We start from the raw sequence: 19,825 nt of genomic DNA on the forward strand, positions 1-19,825 counted from the left end.
TTGTTGCAAAAGTAAGATGGTAATAAGAAAAACACCAGACACCCATTGCCCACTGGCTGTCACTGGAACCAATAAGCAAAAGAGAGCAGGAGCTCTGGGCTTTTACACTCTCCTTGTGGAGCGTTTCGACATGGGGCTTGACAGCGTGTAATCACTCACACACACACTTTGTGTAGGTTGCATGCGTGTTTGTTTGCTTCTAGGAGAGCCGGCTGGTCAATACTTCAGGGCTGCAATCAGGGGAGGCTCTGCAATCAATATCATCACAGTGGGCTGGAAAATGTCCTCTGTGCACACAGCACTCTATGCAGGCAAAGAGAGAGAGAAAGTGAGGACAGGAAAAAATACAGCAAGAAAGAAAAACAAATGCAGGGAGGGGCATTGCAAATGGTTGTAAATCTTAGCAGGCTTGCAAACAAACAGTGCTTTTCAGTCATCATACACAAAACGGCTCTGATAGCACTTCATCACCTCATCGTCTCTCTCTGCCTCTCTGCCACTGGCTGTTTAGGGCTGTCAGTCATCCAGCTTGAAGCTCATTGGCTAGTGTGTGGGCGGACCTTGTGCAAAAGGCTGGAGGGAAAATTTACCGACCGCTGCTCTAATAATGCTGAGCCGGGTGCCATTAATAACCACACCCCCTTCACAATACACACATAGACTGAAGACCACATTGAGCTGTCACCCCCACTTTGCGTCGTCCTTCATCTCGGCAGACTTTAACGCACGCAGACGTTTCTCCTCTTCTTTTCATTTTAATCTAGTACAGAGGCTCGATTTGACATGAGTTCGGCAGTAGAGGCCGATACCTCTTTGCTTATTGAGATATCAGTTTACTCCAAGTGTACTACGGTACTTGATGAAAATGTCAAATGGCTGATGTCTCTACAGCCCTCCCCCGACCATATGCTCACATTTTAGCACATGGGAAATTGTCTGCATGTTTGCATGCCTGCCTCTGTATGCGTGCGTGCGTTTGTGTGTTTGTGTGTGTGTGAGTGCGCTGCCACCCATTACATCTAATTAGATTGACCTCAACTCTTATCTGGCAAGGCCGTGTAGGCACTCTAAAACAAAGAACGGACTTGGTGGCTGCCGGTAGAGATGTTTGCTTTTGTTGCAAGTGAGTAAGGGTTGAAATACAGCTGAAAGATGCATGCTGGGAATGTGACCGTGTTAGCCATATGACCCTTCAACTCTAGCAGCGTTTTTCCTCATCCCTATGAGAGATATTCATATCATCTTCTCCTTGATGCAGAGCTGAAGCCGGTGTGCCAGACTCGACAAGGAGATCTGCATTGTTTCTTCTTTGTCGTTGTGAAGTTGTGCGCATGCGCGGTCCTGCGTGTGTGTTTGTACGTGGTGCGGGTGTGTAATTAAAGAGGACAGAGGGATTGGAGAAGGCAGATGATCTCTCCTCATGCCTGTAGTGCAGGGCTCCTGTGGCAGATTGACAGTCTGGAGCACAGATAAGCAGCTTCCTGTGGCGCTCCTCTTTATTTCTCCCCCTCCACACTGTAGGGAGCTCTTTCAGCCATGCACACATGCTCATTAAAATCTAAACGTATAGGGAATGAGGCTACATGTGCGCCTGTCTGTCTACATGAGGAAGTGCGTTGTCATTCAGATGTATTTCCTGTATCTGTGTCGTGTTTGTATGAATATTCGTCAGCGATAATTTCCCTCGGCCACTGGGTACCGCACCGCCCGTCGAGCCAGAGGGCGGTGCTCCAGCTGGCATGTCGCAGGCCAGTTAGTTTTCCGTCTGTCTCTGCACACACACGCTTTCCGACTCATCATAAGGACCTTGCGCTACGGTCCTCCTAGATCTTTGAGCGTTTGCCCACCTCTTAGGATGCGTGAGCTGGATCAGTATGCGGATCTGTCCCTCTGCCATCCTGTTTAATGCTTTGGCTCCTTTATTTGAAAGATATTAGAGACTAAATATTTGCAGAGGTTGATGTTTGAAAGAAAACCCAGTGCGGGAGGATGCTGGGTAAAAGGAGTGTGTGATGAATCACAAGTGAGGATGGGAATTGTGCTCTTGTCCTTCCTTGATTTTTCCTCTTCCACTAGAGTGTACTTGGTAAAGACTACTTCCCGCTGAGTATTATTGTCAGGCAGTCAGGATTTGTAAGAATCAGCATTTTTTTCTCTTCTTTATATCTTTATTTTTTTTTTTTAAATGATCGCTCTGTGACACATCTAGTAACATACATTGCTGTCTACTGTCTGTGTAGGAAACTGCCTTCTAGAGCAGCATACAAACTGAAATGAAACCTCATAAGCAGAAATATTATGGTTTTGAAATTTTAATGCCACTTTATTTTTGGTTTTGTCTGTTCAGTCATTTTCAGTATTTTTACTCTATCAGTGATTTTTATTTTTATGTATTTGTATTTTAGGGCTGTAAATGCACTCTCTGGTATCATTTAAAAAAAATGTTTAATATTCTCAGCACAATTTAGTCTTGTTGGTATAACAATAAATAGATTCAACTATTTTTATTGATAATTTTTGTTTTTTTAATGAAATATGAACACTGAGCTTGTTGAATGAATGGGGCATTCTGAATGAATTCTGGGATCAGCTTTTTCTCAAAGTATTCATGACAAGCATTCTTAGAAGGCAGCATGAAGTTGCTGCGTACCTTTTAGAACAGCTGTTATAGCGAGAGGTGCTTATGATGACTTTAAAGGGATAGTTCACCCAAAAATGAAAATTCTGTCAGTCAGAAGTCTGTCTCTTTTGCTCTCTCTTTATTTCACCTAAACCCAAACAGCTTCACATATATACAAAACATATATATTGTACTCTGTCCACAATCGTTGAGCCACATGCACACTGACCAATGAAAGGTGAACGCTGTAATCAGCCCAATCAAATAATCAAAACCCAAGTGAGTGAACGTAGCAATTAGAGCTAGAGCAGAACAAAGACCATTGTGCTAGAGTACAGCTGCGCAGAAAAGAGAGGAAGGGTTTGCACAGCGTCTGTTTTCCACAAGCCACTTTCCCTGCAGCAGCTTGGCTCGCTCTAGCCCAAACACGCTGATCGATTAGCCGTGGCTTAACCAAGACTTCTCATTTCCTGCCTTCCATTACCCCGCTCCATCACACCCGGCACTACTCAGCGGCCCATGCTGCAGCCTCAATGCTGGGATTAACCAGCCAACCAGGCATGGTTCACATTTAAACACATACACGGTGTGTTTTTCTCTCTCTGTATTCTGTATCCTAACATAAAGGCCCCACAGCTTGTTTCATTCATACGCCAGTCTCGTAAACATGCTATATCTTCGTTTAACTCTTGCTGCAACCATTGCCTGTGCTTCAGTCCTTTTCACCCTACCATGATCCTGTCTGTGTTTATCTATGAATGCATGGCTGCTCCCCTCCCCGGCAAGTGAAACGACCCAGTCATTAGGCCACACTAACAAGGCAGCGCATTGTGTCTCTCTCTCTGCTTTCATTCAGGAAGTGCAGAGACATGAGCAGGGACTCTAGGCTAAACTGAGTCCACTGCTTGTGCGACTGATCCGCCGTCGCTCTCTACAGATTTCAGGACTGGATAAGCTCACAGGCTCATGTGTTTTGCCTTTGTGCTCAAATGTTTTGAGATGTTTCGCATTTCTGGGAGGCTGTTCGCCAGGCTTGTGCTCTTGTAGTACATTATCTCACCGGCCGTGTGACAAGGTTGTGTCAGGGAGCTGTAGAATTATGGAGTAACTCTATACTACGACAGTGACCATTGAGGTCAGGAACACAGATCCGGGATCCCCAGAGCTCGCAGGCATTCTCCTCAGTCGCACTGCTTCAGTCCATAAATCTAGGCTGTCAGCAGCCATTTAGGTCTGGCACAGTCAGGTTTTAGATAAGATGTTACCCAAGACCAAGGAAGATGTCAAATCTAAAACACTGCAACAGAGGAAAATGAATTTGCCAATGGTAACGGTAGACTTTGAATTGTCTGCTAAATGATTACCCTCCAAAACCGGTCTTAATTGCATATTAAATATATTTTTGTAATACATTATTCGTTTATTTTAACCTAATTTACACTTTTTCCTCATAAAAATGTAAAAGAATATTTGTAATATTTTAATTTTTTATTTACATTTACATTACAGCAAAACTCTTGAATGATATGTACACGTTTTCAGTCAGTAAGCAAGTCAAAACTTAATTCAATTAAGCATTCTGTAAGTATGTAATAAGTCATTTTTAAGAGTTTGTGAATCTTTTTAACCACTTCATTAAAAGTACCTGCTCATAAGAGTCTTTTATGAATCAGACAATTTGCACTGTTGTTTGTCGAGTACTGACAGGGCTTTTTCTATACAATAGTAAGGTGTTATGTCTATTTATTGTGTTGGATGGGACTGGATACAGCAAAATAATACAATTAAATTGAGTTCAGGCTGCAAATGCACATTGTGTGGAATGTGATTTGTGTGATGTGTGTGTATGATTTGGCCTGTTATCGATAGCTGTATTCAGAGCTCTTCATTTCCTTCTATTGTCTGGATCACTCAAAAACAACCATGACTGAAGGAAAAGAAAGAGTTCTCTGTATTTAGCTATTTTAGAAACTATGTATCTTATCAGTCTGCAAACATGTTTTACAGATTGTTTCTTATAGATAAAAGCATTCATTTTTATGATACATTGTTTTAAGCATATTGGAAAAATGCCTCTGGTTTGGTTTGCATCTTTTAATCTCTCCCACAACAAAACATTATGAGAACAATAGAGCTGTACCATCATTGTCTCGTGAAGGAAAAAGTGTTTCTCCTTCATTGCAATACAATAACAACCTTTTAAATATTAACGTTGTCTTTTCACACATTGCTTGCCTGGAGACTGCTGTCAATCATGTCTCAGGAAACACCCCCTCCTTTCATGTCCAGCCCCCAGCATTCAGTCAGTAACTGAAGAGTTTGAGTACCAGGTGGGGGGTTGAGTGAGGGGAAAAAACTGTTTTGAAAGAGGAAAAGGGGGGAAGGGATATGAGCCGGTCACACCTGCTGTGTGTGGCAACCCAACACACGCTGTGATACACATCACAGCCACTGCATCTTCATATCAAACACACCTGACGTGATATCGCCCAACGGCCAGCTACAGGAAATAGCCTGTGAGATCAAGAATCAGGGTGAGGAAATAGAGACGGAGAATATGTGAAGTGCAGAGAGTTGAGTGTTATAAGTGTTGCTGTTTTGTTGAGTCTGGTGTAATGGATGGAGCAGTAGCAGTGAGATCTTAATTAGCGTTATTTGTACACCCAGCACGACTCTAGTCACCGCCAAATGAGTGAGCAGCCTCAGTAGGAAGCATTCTATTTCATATCGGTTTTGTTTTTCTCTTTCTATTCAAAGAATCCTGAAAAAAAATCATGTTACATAATCTTGTATCATGTTTCCACAAATATATTAAGCAGCACAACTGTTTTCAACAATTGATGACAATAATAAGAAATCAAATTAGAATGACTTCTGAAGGATTATGTGACGCTGAAGGCTGGAGTTTATGGCTGCTGAAAATTCAGCTTTGCCAAAATATATAAAAAATATGAAAAGAGAAAACAGTCCTTTTAAATTGTAATATTTTTTCAGAATAATTTTATAATCAGAATAATTTTAAAATCTTACCGACCAAACAGTAGTTTACATTAAAGTACAATGTCGTTCCAATCACATTGCCTTTATTCTTGTGCTCTTTGTTTGGGCAATGCTTTCTATGACAAGCTACCAATGCAGATTACGTTCCCAAACGGTTACTATTGAGGGTTAAAAAGCTCTAATGTAGGCGGTAGACAGCAGCTCGCTAGGTTCTGGGGCCGACTTTTAGAACAAGGCTAAAAAGACATCTTAGTAAGGTTGCATAATGGTGCTGTCTGCCTTTGTGTTGAGAACATGTCTTAAAATGTTACCTAGACCGCTTCACTAGGTTTTGGAGCAGAGCTCATATGAGTAGATTGGTGTCACAAGGTTTGGGGGGTTTATCCTGGTTTTGTTACACTAAAAATCTCCCCCTCTGAACTGCCTAATGCTCATCAAATCCAATATAGAGAGTGGCTGACAGATGGGCAGACTTTGTTCAAAGCGAGTCGAGATTTAATATCTAAACAGCAGAGGGAGAGAGAGGGGCCCGGTGTTTAGCAGCATAAAGGTCCTGACTGTGCCGACATCACAGCTGTGACTCTCTCCCTCCCTCCATTTGTGCTTGTAGACAGGCGGAGGAGTAATCTGTACACAGGCTTTTGCAGGGGAGAAACATGTCATCAGCACTTGTTTACCATTATTAGTTTCAGTCTGACGGTGGCAGGGCAGCACATTTGTTCTTCAACTGCTCGAGCCGAAAGGAGTCTACTTGAGACACTTAATTTATTTATTAAAAAAGGGAAGAGCATGCTACATGTCTTTGTTCACATGGGACTTTTTTTGTTCACAGGGCCGTTATAGGGCCTAAAACAACGTGTTTTTCCTCTCTTTGTCACTCGGGCACATACAGCTGTGAGCAGAGGTCCAGATGGAAGTGCTTGTGTGTGTATATGGAGAGAGCTGCGTCTGGTCTATGTCTGAGTTAAAGAGAGAGCAAGCTTAAGGGCGGAAGCGGTCTCTGTGTGCACTTCCATCATGCTTGAGAGAGTGAGCCCTTCCTGTCTGCCTGCTCCTCACTAATCATATTACGTTTTGTTGAGCATGGATCGGTCCCCCTCGATGCCACCAACATGTATGCATGCCGGGAAAACAAGCCTGAATTTCTGCACTCAAGCCATTTGGATTCTTTGCATACCTTTTCTGCAACATGATCACGGGCCAAAGACTTCAAGAAACCATTTTCCACAACCACCTTCTCCAGGAAGTGTAAAAAACCCTGCTTTTCTTTGGTTCCTCTGCAGTCTGAGCCGGGTTTGGTTAAGAAAACCGGAGAGAGTTCTGGTGCCGGATGACAGAAAAGCACAATGTTGAAATTGAAAATAAACACACATTTCCTGTTAATGTGCTCTAGGTGGAGAGCTTCAGGGTCTGGCTTTGCTTAGCTGCGGGTTGGTTATGTGAGAAGAGAGTGCGAGGGCCTGGGCTGTGGTTGTTCTACACTCTCCTGTTAATGTGGGAGCCATGTGACCGCTTCAAGCTGCAGATAAGACCTGCCACCGCTGCTGCAGCTGCCGCCATATTTAATAATTGCGCTAAACAGACAAAATGTCAGCCGCCAACACGCAGCATCAGGTCACAGGGGTGGGAGGTTATGCCACGGCGGTTGTATCCGAGTTGGTACCTTCAGCAATAGCATGTAATAAACCGTGACTAATTCAAACGGCGTGTGCGCAAGCATTCGCTTCGTGTAATTTTCCTCTCATTACCACCTCGGTTCTCAGTCCAAGCATGGCTCAAGAGCCCGCTTCTGTGCGCAGCTCTTTAATTCTCACATCACTAATGAATAGTCCTCACATCTTTTCTCTCTGATGTGTGCCACACATCAGGTTATTATTAGCACAGTAGCTCCCTGTGGAAAGCCCAGCTGTTGGCGTGCCGGTGGAGTCTGCTTAACACCCCTGGTTGACTCCACCCTGCTCTGTTCCCCCTCTGGCCAGACCTCATAAAGTCCAGCTTCAGCCTCTTATAGCACTCTCACTGGACTCTTACACTGGCTGTGCTGTAATTAGTGCTGCCCTCGCTGTTTGTCTCGCCCTACATCCCCCATGCTTCTAACATTTCTCACTTCTCTCTTCTGCCCTCTTTAGGTCGTGCTTATATCATGAATGTAGTGTTGGGCATTACAATAGGCATGTTTGGATTGGATCTGGGTTTTTCTTATGCATTTTGCTCCATTTACATAGAGATAGATGATTGAATAGATGGATAGATGGATGGATAGATGGATAAATAGATAGACTCCCAGGTTTAGAGCTCAACGAACAGACAAAGGAAGCAGCACAGCCATTATAGAGCGAAGGAGAGAGTGGGCAGACCACCACTACCCCCTCCGTTTTCCTGTGGTATGCCTCGCTCCTCTGATGGAGGGGAAATCTCTCCCTTTAGTGTCTCCATCACTGACTGAGACCTTGTTTATAAGTGAACTGGCAGGCTCCTCGAGCAGTCTTAATTCAGTCATGTGTTTGGAGAGGTGGCTTTAAGCTGTGCTGGGATCAGCCGGATGAGGAGCAACTCGGGGAAGGAAGGGAATGCTGTGTGGAATGTCACTAATCAATTCAGCATTGTAATTTTAATAGGCTCCTCACCGCTGCCTCAGTTTGCCTGCCTCTCTCCGCCAGAGTGCTTATCTTGATAATTTGATTCTGCACAGTGATCTGTTCAGTGTAACATGCAAACATAATTAGGGTCTGATAAGGAAACAGTCATTTCCAGCTCTAGAGCGACAGGAAAGGTTGCACGATTCGGCCACAGGGATCTGTTTTGATAGCACAAATATCTTATCAAACAGCATGCATTTGTTCTCAAAGCCTTAGGTGTTTATTCATGTTTAAACTCAGTGTTTTATAGGGTTAATGTTAATGCAGGAGCTGAACCAAGGCACTGAAAGCTCTGAAATACCCTGAAGGAGAACAGGTTGTCTCCCCGTCTGCGGTGTAATAAGCACTGACAACACCTCTGATGACACATACAAGTGGCCCAGTTACAGAGAGCGCCTTTAATCTAATTTAAATTGGGTTTTAACCATCTCAACAATAACACATCAGCACACTGTTTAATGTAGCCTAGATTACTCTTACTCATGGTCTTTAATGCCAAGGATTCTTTCACTTTGACCTTGTTTAGTGGCCAATTCGAAAGGATGGCATTCTGTTGAACATTTCTGTATTTTCATTTCTGCTCTCCTAGTATTTTCCAGTGATCTCAGAAAAGGTAGGAGTCTTGAAATATCTCTACAATGAGCTCAGCCCCCCACTCCCCCATCCCCTTTAGAAGCCAGAGCTGCATGAAGTGAATCAGGCTTTCAACAAAAAAAAAAGACCCTTGGCTCTCTGATCCACCCTGGATGTTTTTTTCCCACTAGGCTGGCGCGGTGGCACACACTCGGCCTTTTGTGGAGAATGTGGTAATCTGTAGTCATGTTAAAGATGACTGTGATTTCTGGCCGCTGCTCCGGGGGTCTTGTCGCCAGCGTCTGCTGAGCTGTGGTTTCTTTAATGTCCTTTTAAACCATTTGAATGGTCAGTCGGCTTCGTGTGAGAGGATAATAAATATTTCATGTCAGGGAATCAAAACAGTGCTTTGCCCTTTTCTTCCCCCTGTCTGGCCCCTCTTGGAAGTGCCTTTGGGAGGTCTGGACATGACTCAGTGTTGCCACTTGCTGGTCATTATGCGGTACTGAAGCAAACTGGCACTGTGTGCAGTCCCTTGGATAGACAGCGGGTGGCAGAGTTCAAAGTGCAGCTGTGGAAAAGAGGGGAGCGGCAACTGATGTTTAGCTAGAGCTGCTAGACAAAGCTGTCCTCGTTTTTTTTTTTTTTGCTCAGATTTTTTTAGTTATCTAAATATGCCCCATCCATGTTTATTCGCCTCCCTCCCACACATGGTCATGGAGCCATTTACTTTATTAAATAATGAAATGCCTTCAATCCCTTTTTAATTGACTGTTCCACCAAGGGCTTTTGGCACAGGACGACTAGAACTATAAACCCAGTGGTGGCACAGACTCACGTTTGCCAAGAGCCAAATTTGAGACGCTGTGAACAAACAAACAATATCTGTTTATTTTACAGAATGTTTATTTTTCTCTTTTCAGAGTAAACGGGACCATCTGTTAATGAATGTGAAATGGTATTACCGCCAGTCTGAGGTACCTGACTCCGTCTACCAGCACCTGGTGCAGGACCGCAACAATGAGAACGGTATGTGTGTGTGATGGTCGAAAAAACACAAAGAACTTTGAAGAGTCCTTCTCATTTATGTAACCACCCCTGGTTATTGGTTTGTGAAGCTTCATAGAGAACGGCATCTCAAATAAATGAGGATTCAGAAAAAAAATACCACCCTCCTGCCCTTGTTTCCCTGGTAACGCTCCCTCAAGAGCGACAGCGGTGCCATGAAGTGCAAATAACTTTCAGTGTAATGTGCCTTCGGAGCTCTCATTCTCCCGACTATCAGCAGCAAATCTGAGCTTGATACACACATCAGGCAGTAATAACAGGCTGAGGGGGTCTGCCGGGCTGAATCTTTGGCACTTTGATTCACACCGCACTCTAATAAAGCATTAAGAAGGTCTGCATTTCTGCCAGCCTCCTGGAGAGGAGCAGCCGCCACCTGCTGCACCACTGACTAGTCTGACATGGTGGCCATTGTTATTTGTGCTAATGCCATCTGAAGACAAATGTTCATCCAACACTGTCTGTATGGATCTTTGTGACATTTGTCATTGGAAATATTTGCCTGAAAGGCCATAAATATACAGTTTAGCATCTAATGCAGCTTTTCCATTTGCATTAAATGTTTTTTTGTTGTTGATGAATTGAAACCCATTGCTTGATTTTATTCATATTTATTGTTTATTTCCAATAGCTGCTGTACTGTTACTGTCATTGTCTATAAGTCTATAAGTCTATAGCTGTCATATTTCATAGCTGCGCAAGTGTCTGTGCATCTGTCTGGTTTCTTTTGTGTCACGCATGCGTTTATTATGTGTGCGTGTTTTTATTAGCGACAGTCTGGATGCCTCTCACGCTCCGTGTCTGCTTTCTGTCTCTTTCTCCAGACTCTGGTCGTGAGCTGGTTATTACTGATCCAGTGGTTAAGAGCAGAGAGCTTTTCATCTCAGACTATGTGGACACTTATCATGCTGCTGCCCTCAGGTAACACACACACACACACACACACACACACACACACACACACACACACACACACACAATTAAATGCAACTGAAGTCAGGAATTCAATTATTTATCCACAGCAGTATCAGCACGTTCACTTACTAAAGGAAAACAAAATCTCTCTTTTTTTTCCTACCTTTTGACGATTATATCAATATCAATATTTATGTTTAATTTTTTCCAATTAAAAGAACTTTAATATCCCATCAATTGTAGTCAATTAGATTTAAAATGTTTACTGGAAGTGAAAGTCTTTTTTACAAAATTAAGACAACAAAGATTGTTTTTGTTACTATAAATATGCAAAACTGCTTCATAATGTCCTTTTGAATTACAATAATAATAATTCTTATATTTATATTTAATGTTTAAATATATGAAACATCCTGCACAAGGTATTTTTCTATAGAGCAAACAAGTAGCTGCTTTGAGTTTTGAAATTATTCAGTTAAAGCAGTTTGAACTGAATCGTGGGGAATTAAACTTAAAATTGCAATTAAATTTATTTTTTTATTAGAACATTTTTTATAAATGTAATTTATTAAACATATCTTATACGGGCATTCATACTTTGTGTCATACTCATACTGGCAACTTCTAAAACTAGTCTGATTACTACACCAATAAATTGTGAATATTCCTTTTAATAGCCAGTAATAGCTCTGATGATTTATGGTCATTAAAGAAACCTCTGGCGGGTACAGATGCACTGGGATCTAAGACTTGAGTATTTAAGAGCTGTGAACAGACATTTTGATCCTCTCAGTTCACTACAGGAGTGGCCGACTCAGTACAGACAACCATTTCACAGCGATTCTGCATGCAAAGCATTACTGAGAGCAATTACGTTTTTTTGCGATGAGGCTCAGGAAAAAGAGTACAGGCATATGCTTATTGTCAAGAAACCAGACCTTTACATTCTGTCTTTACCCAAGTGATGTATTTTCGCCTCTCTATTTCTCTTCCTCCCTCCTTTCCTTTCCTCTCTCTTAACTGAAACCATCTGGAGGCAGCGCACAGCCACAGCTCTGAACCACTGATTTCAGGGCAAATTAGCTGCAACTTCTGCTGCACAGAGACCCCTTTGATTTGACTTATTACAGGGCTTTAGATACACTCAGTGAATTCCGCTAGCATGTCGTAATTCCTGCTCCAAACCTCATGTTCCTTTCATCTTATGAGGAAGGTATTTGAACCAGTGAAAAAACACTGATGCCTATTTTTTTTGATGGCCCCTGATGTCGAAAATGTAAAGTGCAGTAGGGGGGCATTGTAAAAATGTCACAATTCCTCTGCATTGCTTGAAAATCCTGTGGTGTCTGGTATCTTTTGTTTGTCTAACAGGATGAAGGGAAAGGGCATTAATAAAACAACTATACTGGAATACTGTAACCCGCAAGAACATCCGCACTTACAAACCTATACCAATAGCTTAGACGAGACGTGTCGGCAATCATACACTGTCTCTTAAAGATAAATAGACAAAATAAAAATTATCAGTCTCCCAAAATAAAAATTATTATTTACACAAAGGTAGGAGGAAAATGATGACAAAACTGCATATGCTTTTGGAACAACATTTGGGTGTATTCAATAAATAAATATAATATTAATATAAATAAGGGTTAGTAATTAATAATGGCAAATATTCTTTTTTGAGTGAACTATTCCTTTAAGTAAATCTGGAAATGTATTTGCACCATGACACTGATTTGTTTGCTCTATTTCTTTGCAGGGGGAAATGTAACATTTCACACTTTTCTGACATATTTGCTGCCAGGGAGTTCAAAGCACGAATCGACTCTTTCTTCTACATCTTAGGATATAACCCAGAAACCAGGTAAGCCTTTACTGACTTCAGTAATCAGTCCTCCTCAGGCATGTTCTGTCTTCAGATCCTCTGTTGCAATATTTTACAAACAGAGATTTTATGATTCATATCAGGTATGCAGTGTCTGGTTTTGTTGTACTCACTCTAAATTGTCCTATAATGCATAAAGTCAGTTGTGAATAGATTAAATCAAGGACACAGGCATCTGTTTCATAGCCTGTCTTTGATAAGCATGTAGAGTTTTTTCCATCTCCAGCGTTTTGGGGAATTTTAACATGCTTTAATTTTCCATTATAAATGGAACATAAATACAAAGTTTGGGGTTAATATTTGATCCTTCAGAAATCATTCTAATGTGCTTATTTGGTGCTCAAGTAATATTTCTATTCAACAATGTTGAAAAAGGTTGTTCGGACCATAAAATACCCAAACAGCTGAAAGGACGCGTGTTACAGGACAATGACTTGTCTTTTGTAATGGGTGTATGTCTTTTTGTAAATAATGGGCTACTTATTTTTGAATAAAAATTATTACTATTTAGACGCTCAAATTTAAAATCAATGTAACTGATGCAATCTGAGATGTATTTAAGCATACAAAGATTATTTAAACATTTGAAATCCAAACCACATCTGCAAATTAATTTTAATTGGGATAGTGTAAATGTGAAATGCTGCAACAGACTCAGAGTACTGCAAATATTTTCGTCTCCAGATTTAATCTTAAAGGAATCATTCACCCAAAAATGTACTGAATTAATCAAAATTATTATTTATATGTATCCTAATGCTGTTCCAAACCTGTGTATTAAAATGCTTTCATTTGCAGATGATGTGCATTAATTATATTTAAACATACAATATTGACAAAAGAAAATCGGTTTCATGCTTCTAATGTGACATCTCTATTAAATGTTCAAGCGTAATGGGAATGAATATTTAAATCCCCTATTCCTTTGTGTATAACAATCAAAGCCTGTATGCTGTTGTGTCAGGGAAAAAGCAGGATTACATTAGGACCATTATCATAGTCATGTGATGCTCCAATAATGGGGTGCATTAGGAGCCCGGGGAGAAGAAAGGGGATATTTGAGGGGTAATACGATGCTCTGTCGAATAAACAGGAGCAATGGTGTACTGTTGCTGGTTGGGAGCCCCCTTCACGGGTCCCCCACTCAATCACAGTCTATCGCCCTCTCCACTCCCTCCTCCCGCTTGTTTGGTATGCAGCAGCAGCATGGTGTGTGTGTGAGCAGGAGAGATGGGCTGTGATTCCTCTGCGTGTGTGTGTGTGAGGTCGCGGCACATGCTCAGTGCTGTCTGTCGGTCACGGCACAAGCTCAGTGTAAAAGCTGACTGAATGCCTAAGCCTCCATTTTGAGTACCTACACAAATAGGTGCGAGAGGACACTTTATTCCTCCTCACTCTGTCAAAATCAAACCGCAGCTCTGGCTCCGACATGGACGACCTGTTCAGTCCGCGCAGGTACGTTAGCATGCTCGTCTTCACCTGTTAAGATATCGGCGTGCGTCATTCTGGACGTACCCGCCTCGCGCGCCTGTTGTATTGCCATATAACAGTTACGTGTTTGTCTTGAAAACAGCTGTCCGTGCTTTTAATCGCGTTGACAGTGCTGTCCGGTTGTTTGTGTTGCTGTTGCTGTCATTAGCATTAGCCGTCTGTGCTAATGTCAACGCTGTGTGCTTTCATCATCAGTGCTTTGAGCGGGTGAAATAAAGCGGGTTTGCACGCACGCTTGTGCGAATTGTCCGACATAAGATATTTAACTCTAATTTGTTTTAGACTTGAATATAAAATCGTCCTATTATGACTTGACAATACGCTGTGTTGTGACTACAGTCGGAATGTAATGGCGTAGGATAGTTTCAAATGTATTATGCAAAGCTCCGTTGTTTTAAAGAGGTTTAGTCGGTGTGTAAATAAAGTTGAGGCGCTCGCTGTATTTATGCAATGTGTTATGAGCGTCCCTAAGTCGTGCGGTGATTGGAGGATATTGATGGAGGGGGCGGGGCTAAGGCTTGATTGCTGTGCTCGTGGTCGAGTCAAAGTATGCAGGATGTTGTGCTTGTGTTGATAGCGCTTCATGTGCTAGAGATACTGTTGTAATTAAAGATGTAGTGTATAATAAGTGTACTTGGGAGTTGTTCCTTGTTTGTTTTATTAAATAAACATTAGTTTATAAACTGTTTATTCTATCCAAGTTAAAATTTGTTGATCTGAGGTTTTGATCCTTGATGTTTTAAAGCATGTGACTAAGGAATATCTTTCTAATATTTTTCATTTGTCCTTCCAGTGCAATTTTCTGACCTTTTGATTCAAAAGGATGTCAAGCCAGGAAGAATCACTGCATAAGTGTTCACACATGTTGCTGTTTTACTTTTTAAGTCAGACTCTTATTAAACTTAATGTTTGAATTTTAGTTTGTCGCTTCAGATGAACTCTATACTTCATAATCTGGTCAAAGAGTTTTTTCAGTTCTTTAACAGAATACCCACTAAGTGCAAAAGGAATTTACAAAATAGTTTGTTACAAAGTATATACGTTTATATTCGACATGTCAGGCTTGCCCGGGAGTAGTTACACTTGAGAAAAGGACATGTCTCATTAAATGATCATGTCTTGTATTAAATTTTATTCATATTATTCAATTATATATTAGTCAAATTAAAATATTCCTGTAGGTCAAACAATAGAATTCATGCATTTAACAGACAATTGCAAAGTTTTTATTCAAAAGTTGAAATACATTATAATTATATCATTTTAAAGTTCTAGAATTTAAAAACTTAATGGAACAAGTTTTTAAATCTTGACAAACCTTGATCCTGTGAAGTCATTTTTAAATATAATTGTTTATACATTATATACATGTTGTAGCATTAATCCTCTTGTAACCTATATTTTGTAACTATATTTTGATAATAATTCATATGTAATAATTCTATAGAACAAAAATGGTTTAGTTGCCCTCCACTGGCTACATTTTTTATATTTTCTTGAAGCATTTTGGAGAGATTTTTTCTTGCAATACGTGCTGTTTGCGATCTAACTGTGGCGTGGCAGCACTCAGATCACTGTCAAGGCTGATCAAGGCTCTTGTGTGCTTTGCTGCCTAATTCAGACCCTCCAAAAATGCAGATCCTGCTAAATGTTTAGGAACCCAGCCGAGTGATTTCTCCCCTCCGCTATCGCCATTATCTCGCAGCAGATTCAGTTTCAGACAGGAGCGCATTAATGCTTGTCTTGCAATTTATTTCATGTGGATTTGTCTTTCATTATAGGAGTCGTGAGCATTAGAATCAGACTCTTAAAATGTTAAACAGCTCAATGCTGAAAAGCTGTTAATGCAGGCCTGTCTGCTTTTTCTTCATCTGTCTGCCATATTTACTTCAGTGTGGAATTTCTTCCATTGACAGAGCTTGTGTTTTTAGTGGATCATGCTGAAGGGAGAGAGAGGGGTTGTTTATGAAATGTACCCAGATGAAGGAGGGATATGATTTGAGGCCCTAACCTCTCGTCACTTTGCAGCCAGGTTCGGGCAGCCAGCCCGGCGGTGGAGTGAGAGCTACTCTGGACGCAAATCATAGTGACAGTTTCTGGGCCCTGCTCTGTGCCTGGCTATATGAAAATCAGTGCTGTTGCCGTGGCAACAGAGCGGGGAAGGCTTTTCAAAAGGAACATCTTGTCATTTTCTTTAATCCACTGCAGCTGGAGATCGGAACACTATTATTAAATTGTAGTTGCCATGGTTACTGCCATGGGTTTGCAACAGCAGCCATTTCAGGGCTCCTCTCCCCCTGCTTATCTGGTCTTTTGGGGGCTTTTGTAGTGTACCTCCACAAAACAATGAGAACGTCAACTACGCTGTACGCCGCCTTTGTTCGGTCTATAGATTTAAATTCACACCATTTCCTCTTAGGCTCTATTGTGCATTAATGTGAATCGTGCATTAATGTGATTTATTTGAATGTGCTGCTAAAGCCATGTAATACCCTAAAAGCACCATCAGAGCATTGAAAATGTTTTTGGAGAGGTAAAAACCTGTAAAGAAAGCTGCTAAAAGGCTGTTATATCCTGAAGGTTAACAATCTGGGCTTTTAATGCTAATACAATTTTAGTACTAACTACGTATGTCAATCTCCAATGTATGAAGCACAACACTTCACTTCAGACACATTTTCTATACTCTACGACACTTATATACTAAGAAAATAGCTAAACACAGTGTATGACATTCCATAAACCACACAACCAATTAATTTTTCTTTCATTCTCTCTCCTTTTCTCTCAGGCGATTAAACAGTACACAAGGGGAGATTCGAGTCGGTCCCAGTCACCAGGTATGTTTCTTTACAAATGCTTAGGATGTTATCTGAAACCTTGTCTTTCCTGACATTGCTTTTGGTGTGGATTGAACAGAGATATCCAAAGCTCATATTAAGCAGTGGCTTGATTGACAAGCTCAAAAGGATATTACTGCTGGTCTTCTGTCACCTGCATACTTAACTTGAACGTGTCCTCATAAGAGCATTCAAGAAGATGTTTAATGGATTTTTCATGCAGTGCAGCGCTCATATGGAATAGTGTGTTTGGAAATTGGCTGCTCGGTATATGTGGGATTTATTAGAAACATTCAGCAGTGTTTTATGGGGATTAGGAACGGTCACAGTGATCTGAAATTGAAAAGCCAAAAGGAAGATCGCTAAAGATGATGGCACACGATGAAAAAGACAGAGCACCACCAGCAATTAATGTCAGAGGTTTTATAGTGTATATTCTCCCAGAGATCCGTTCGAGTTATCATGTGGAGTGGAACCAGTGGCAGGACCTCTGCCCAGGGTTACTTGAAATGACTTTAGATGAAGTTCGGTTATAAAGCTCTACAGGGACGACGATGTATGGCATGGATATTGATCCAACCCGGTACGGATCTGAATGCTAGTTATATGTTAGGAAATTACTTTTGAGGTTTACACTAAGATTTATTTGAGCACATGATTTTTGTATTTAACTCTGGCAACATTCTACTGAAGGGATTTAGTCAAGGATTTCAGTACAAAGTGTTCAAGAAACATGGGTAAAAATATGCTAACACTATTCAAAGCCATCTCCATGTTTTTTTGTTTTTTTTTCTCCCTCCTGTGTAAATATACACTAGTATTCAGAAGTTTGGGGTCAGTAACTTTTTTTTAAAGAAAATACTTTTATTCAGCAAAAATGCATTAAATTGATCTAAAGTCTTTTTTTTCTTTTTAAAAAAATTATTTTATAATGTTGCAAATGATTTCTATGTCAAACAAAGGGTGCTGTTGATAAAAACCATCAAATCAGCATATTAGAATTTCTGAAGGTTCATCTGACTACATAGAAAGTTATTTTTAATAGTAGTCTCAATATTATTGTTTTTTTTTTTACTGTATTTTTTATTTAATGAGACCTCTTTCAAAAAAATACAAAAATTCTTACCGACCCCTAACAAAATGGTATCCGTTAGTTATGCTTGCTCATACTTTGGCATCAGGGCTCTCACGACCTCCTAATAACAAACTAAAAACCACTCTTAGGAGCTGCTTAGCAGCAACCCTATTAACCACCATGTCTTGCGTCAATATCACCTTCAAAAGTCTAAATGTAATATTTATACACATAAGGGGAAGCTAAATGTTTAGTTGCCTCTTTGATTCAAGTGAGGTCATATTATCACCCGTGATTGTTCGCACCCCTCTGTCGGCTTGATGCATACAGAGATTAAATGATTTTGAAAATTGATATTTAGCACTCATCACTAGTGCTATTTGTGTTGTGACCGCAGCTGTCTCTCCCCTCTGCGCTTTGCCAAATTAGGCCAAGCTGCCAGAGCTCCAGCCCTTTCCCTCTCCTGGAGGTCAGACAGTGACAGAGAATGAGGAGCTGGTCTGGATGCCTGGGGTCAATGACTGTGACCTGCTCATGTACCTGCGGGCAGCCAGGTAAGCCCTACCTTCACCCCACATTTTAGTCGTGTTATACAATGTGTTGTTGTTAGCTTGGACTTCATCAATATTCCCTCTCTCTGGTTGTCAGGAGCATGGCAGCGTTTGCAGGGATGTGTGATGGGGGGTCAACAGAGGACGGTTGCCTCGCCGCCTCACGAGACGACACTACACTTAACGCATTAAACACTGTAAGTTCACACACACACACACACACACTGTTCACAATGTAACTGACCCTTATTCCAGATTTGAGATTACAGGTGCTCTTTTAGCTAACAGTAAAATTAAAATTGAGTAACATAAAACTGAAAATGGAAAATCAATGCATCTGGAGGGTTAGTGATGTGTTTTATGTAGAAGCTGTGTAGTAGCTCAAAGTAATAACAAAGCATAATGTAATAGCTACACATGAGTATACAATGGGTATTACATTATTAATGTAATAAAATGTTTATAATAATTTTTGTCAAGATGTAATAAAATCTTGAGCTCATAATGTAATAACAAATGTTCACAATGTAATGGGTTATTGTATGATAAATGTATGACATTATGAACACACTGTAGAAACTTATGATGTAATTACAATTCATAAGGTAATACCAATACAATGTATAAGTGAAACAATGTTTCCAATATAATAATTATTTCAATGTAATACATTTGAGCACAAAAGGTATTAATAGATTTATGTAAAGTAAGCTATTACATTAAAAGTAGGCTAATTAAGCTACATTGTGAACAAACTTTTGTGATTATGACATGCTCCATTATTTTGAGTCACTTTAACCAAGAAAAACATTTTAAGATTTATGCACGAAATAAAATTTAAGTTTCTGCTTTCAGTTATTGTAATTATATAATTATATATATATATATATATATATATATATATATATATATATATATATATATATATATATATATATATATATATATATATATTATATATATATGTATTATATATATATATATTATGTTTGAGATATATGATATAGTGATTCAAATGGTTGTCATATAACATGTTTATTCTACAAAAAAAATAAAATGTATTAATTTTAGCTATTGTCACGTACTGCCGGTCAGTAAACACGACGAAATTGTCTTCAATTTGGAACTCCTTTATTTACATCCAAAAAATACTCACAGTACAGGAACA

At 40.3% G+C, this 19,825-nt stretch overlaps 1 protein-coding gene across 7 annotated transcripts in view; it reads left to right on the forward strand.

The window, feature by feature from the left end:
- Positions 1-19,825, forward strand: part of rerea (arginine-glutamic acid dipeptide (RE) repeats a) — a 172,185-nt gene that overhangs the window by 114,414 nt on the left and 37,946 nt on the right. For 5 of the 7 annotated variants that reach the window (XM_077218188.1, XM_077218184.1, XM_077218187.1 and 2 more), the window contains 6 exons: positions 9,756-9,861; positions 10,722-10,818; positions 12,575-12,679; positions 16,983-17,031; positions 18,536-18,660; positions 18,755-18,854. In XM_077218188.1, the coding sequence (XP_077074303.1) occupies positions 9,756-9,861; positions 10,722-10,818; positions 12,575-12,679; positions 16,983-17,031; positions 18,536-18,660; positions 18,755-18,854 (582 nt within the window). Of the gene's footprint in view, positions 1-9,755; positions 9,862-10,721; positions 10,819-12,574; positions 12,680-13,900; positions 14,156-16,982; positions 17,032-18,535; positions 18,661-18,754; positions 18,855-19,825 lie in introns of those variants that run through there. The other 2 variants (XM_077218189.1, XM_077218190.1) reach the window with 1 other exon arrangement.

The sequence above is a fragment of the Siphateles boraxobius genome, unplaced genomic scaffold (assembly GCF_051911475.1).
Source record: "Siphateles boraxobius isolate OS27281-9 unplaced genomic scaffold, OSU_SipBor_1 77, whole genome shotgun sequence".
In the NCBI taxonomy this organism is placed as follows: domain Eukaryota; kingdom Metazoa; phylum Chordata; class Actinopteri; order Cypriniformes; family Leuciscidae; genus Siphateles; species Siphateles boraxobius.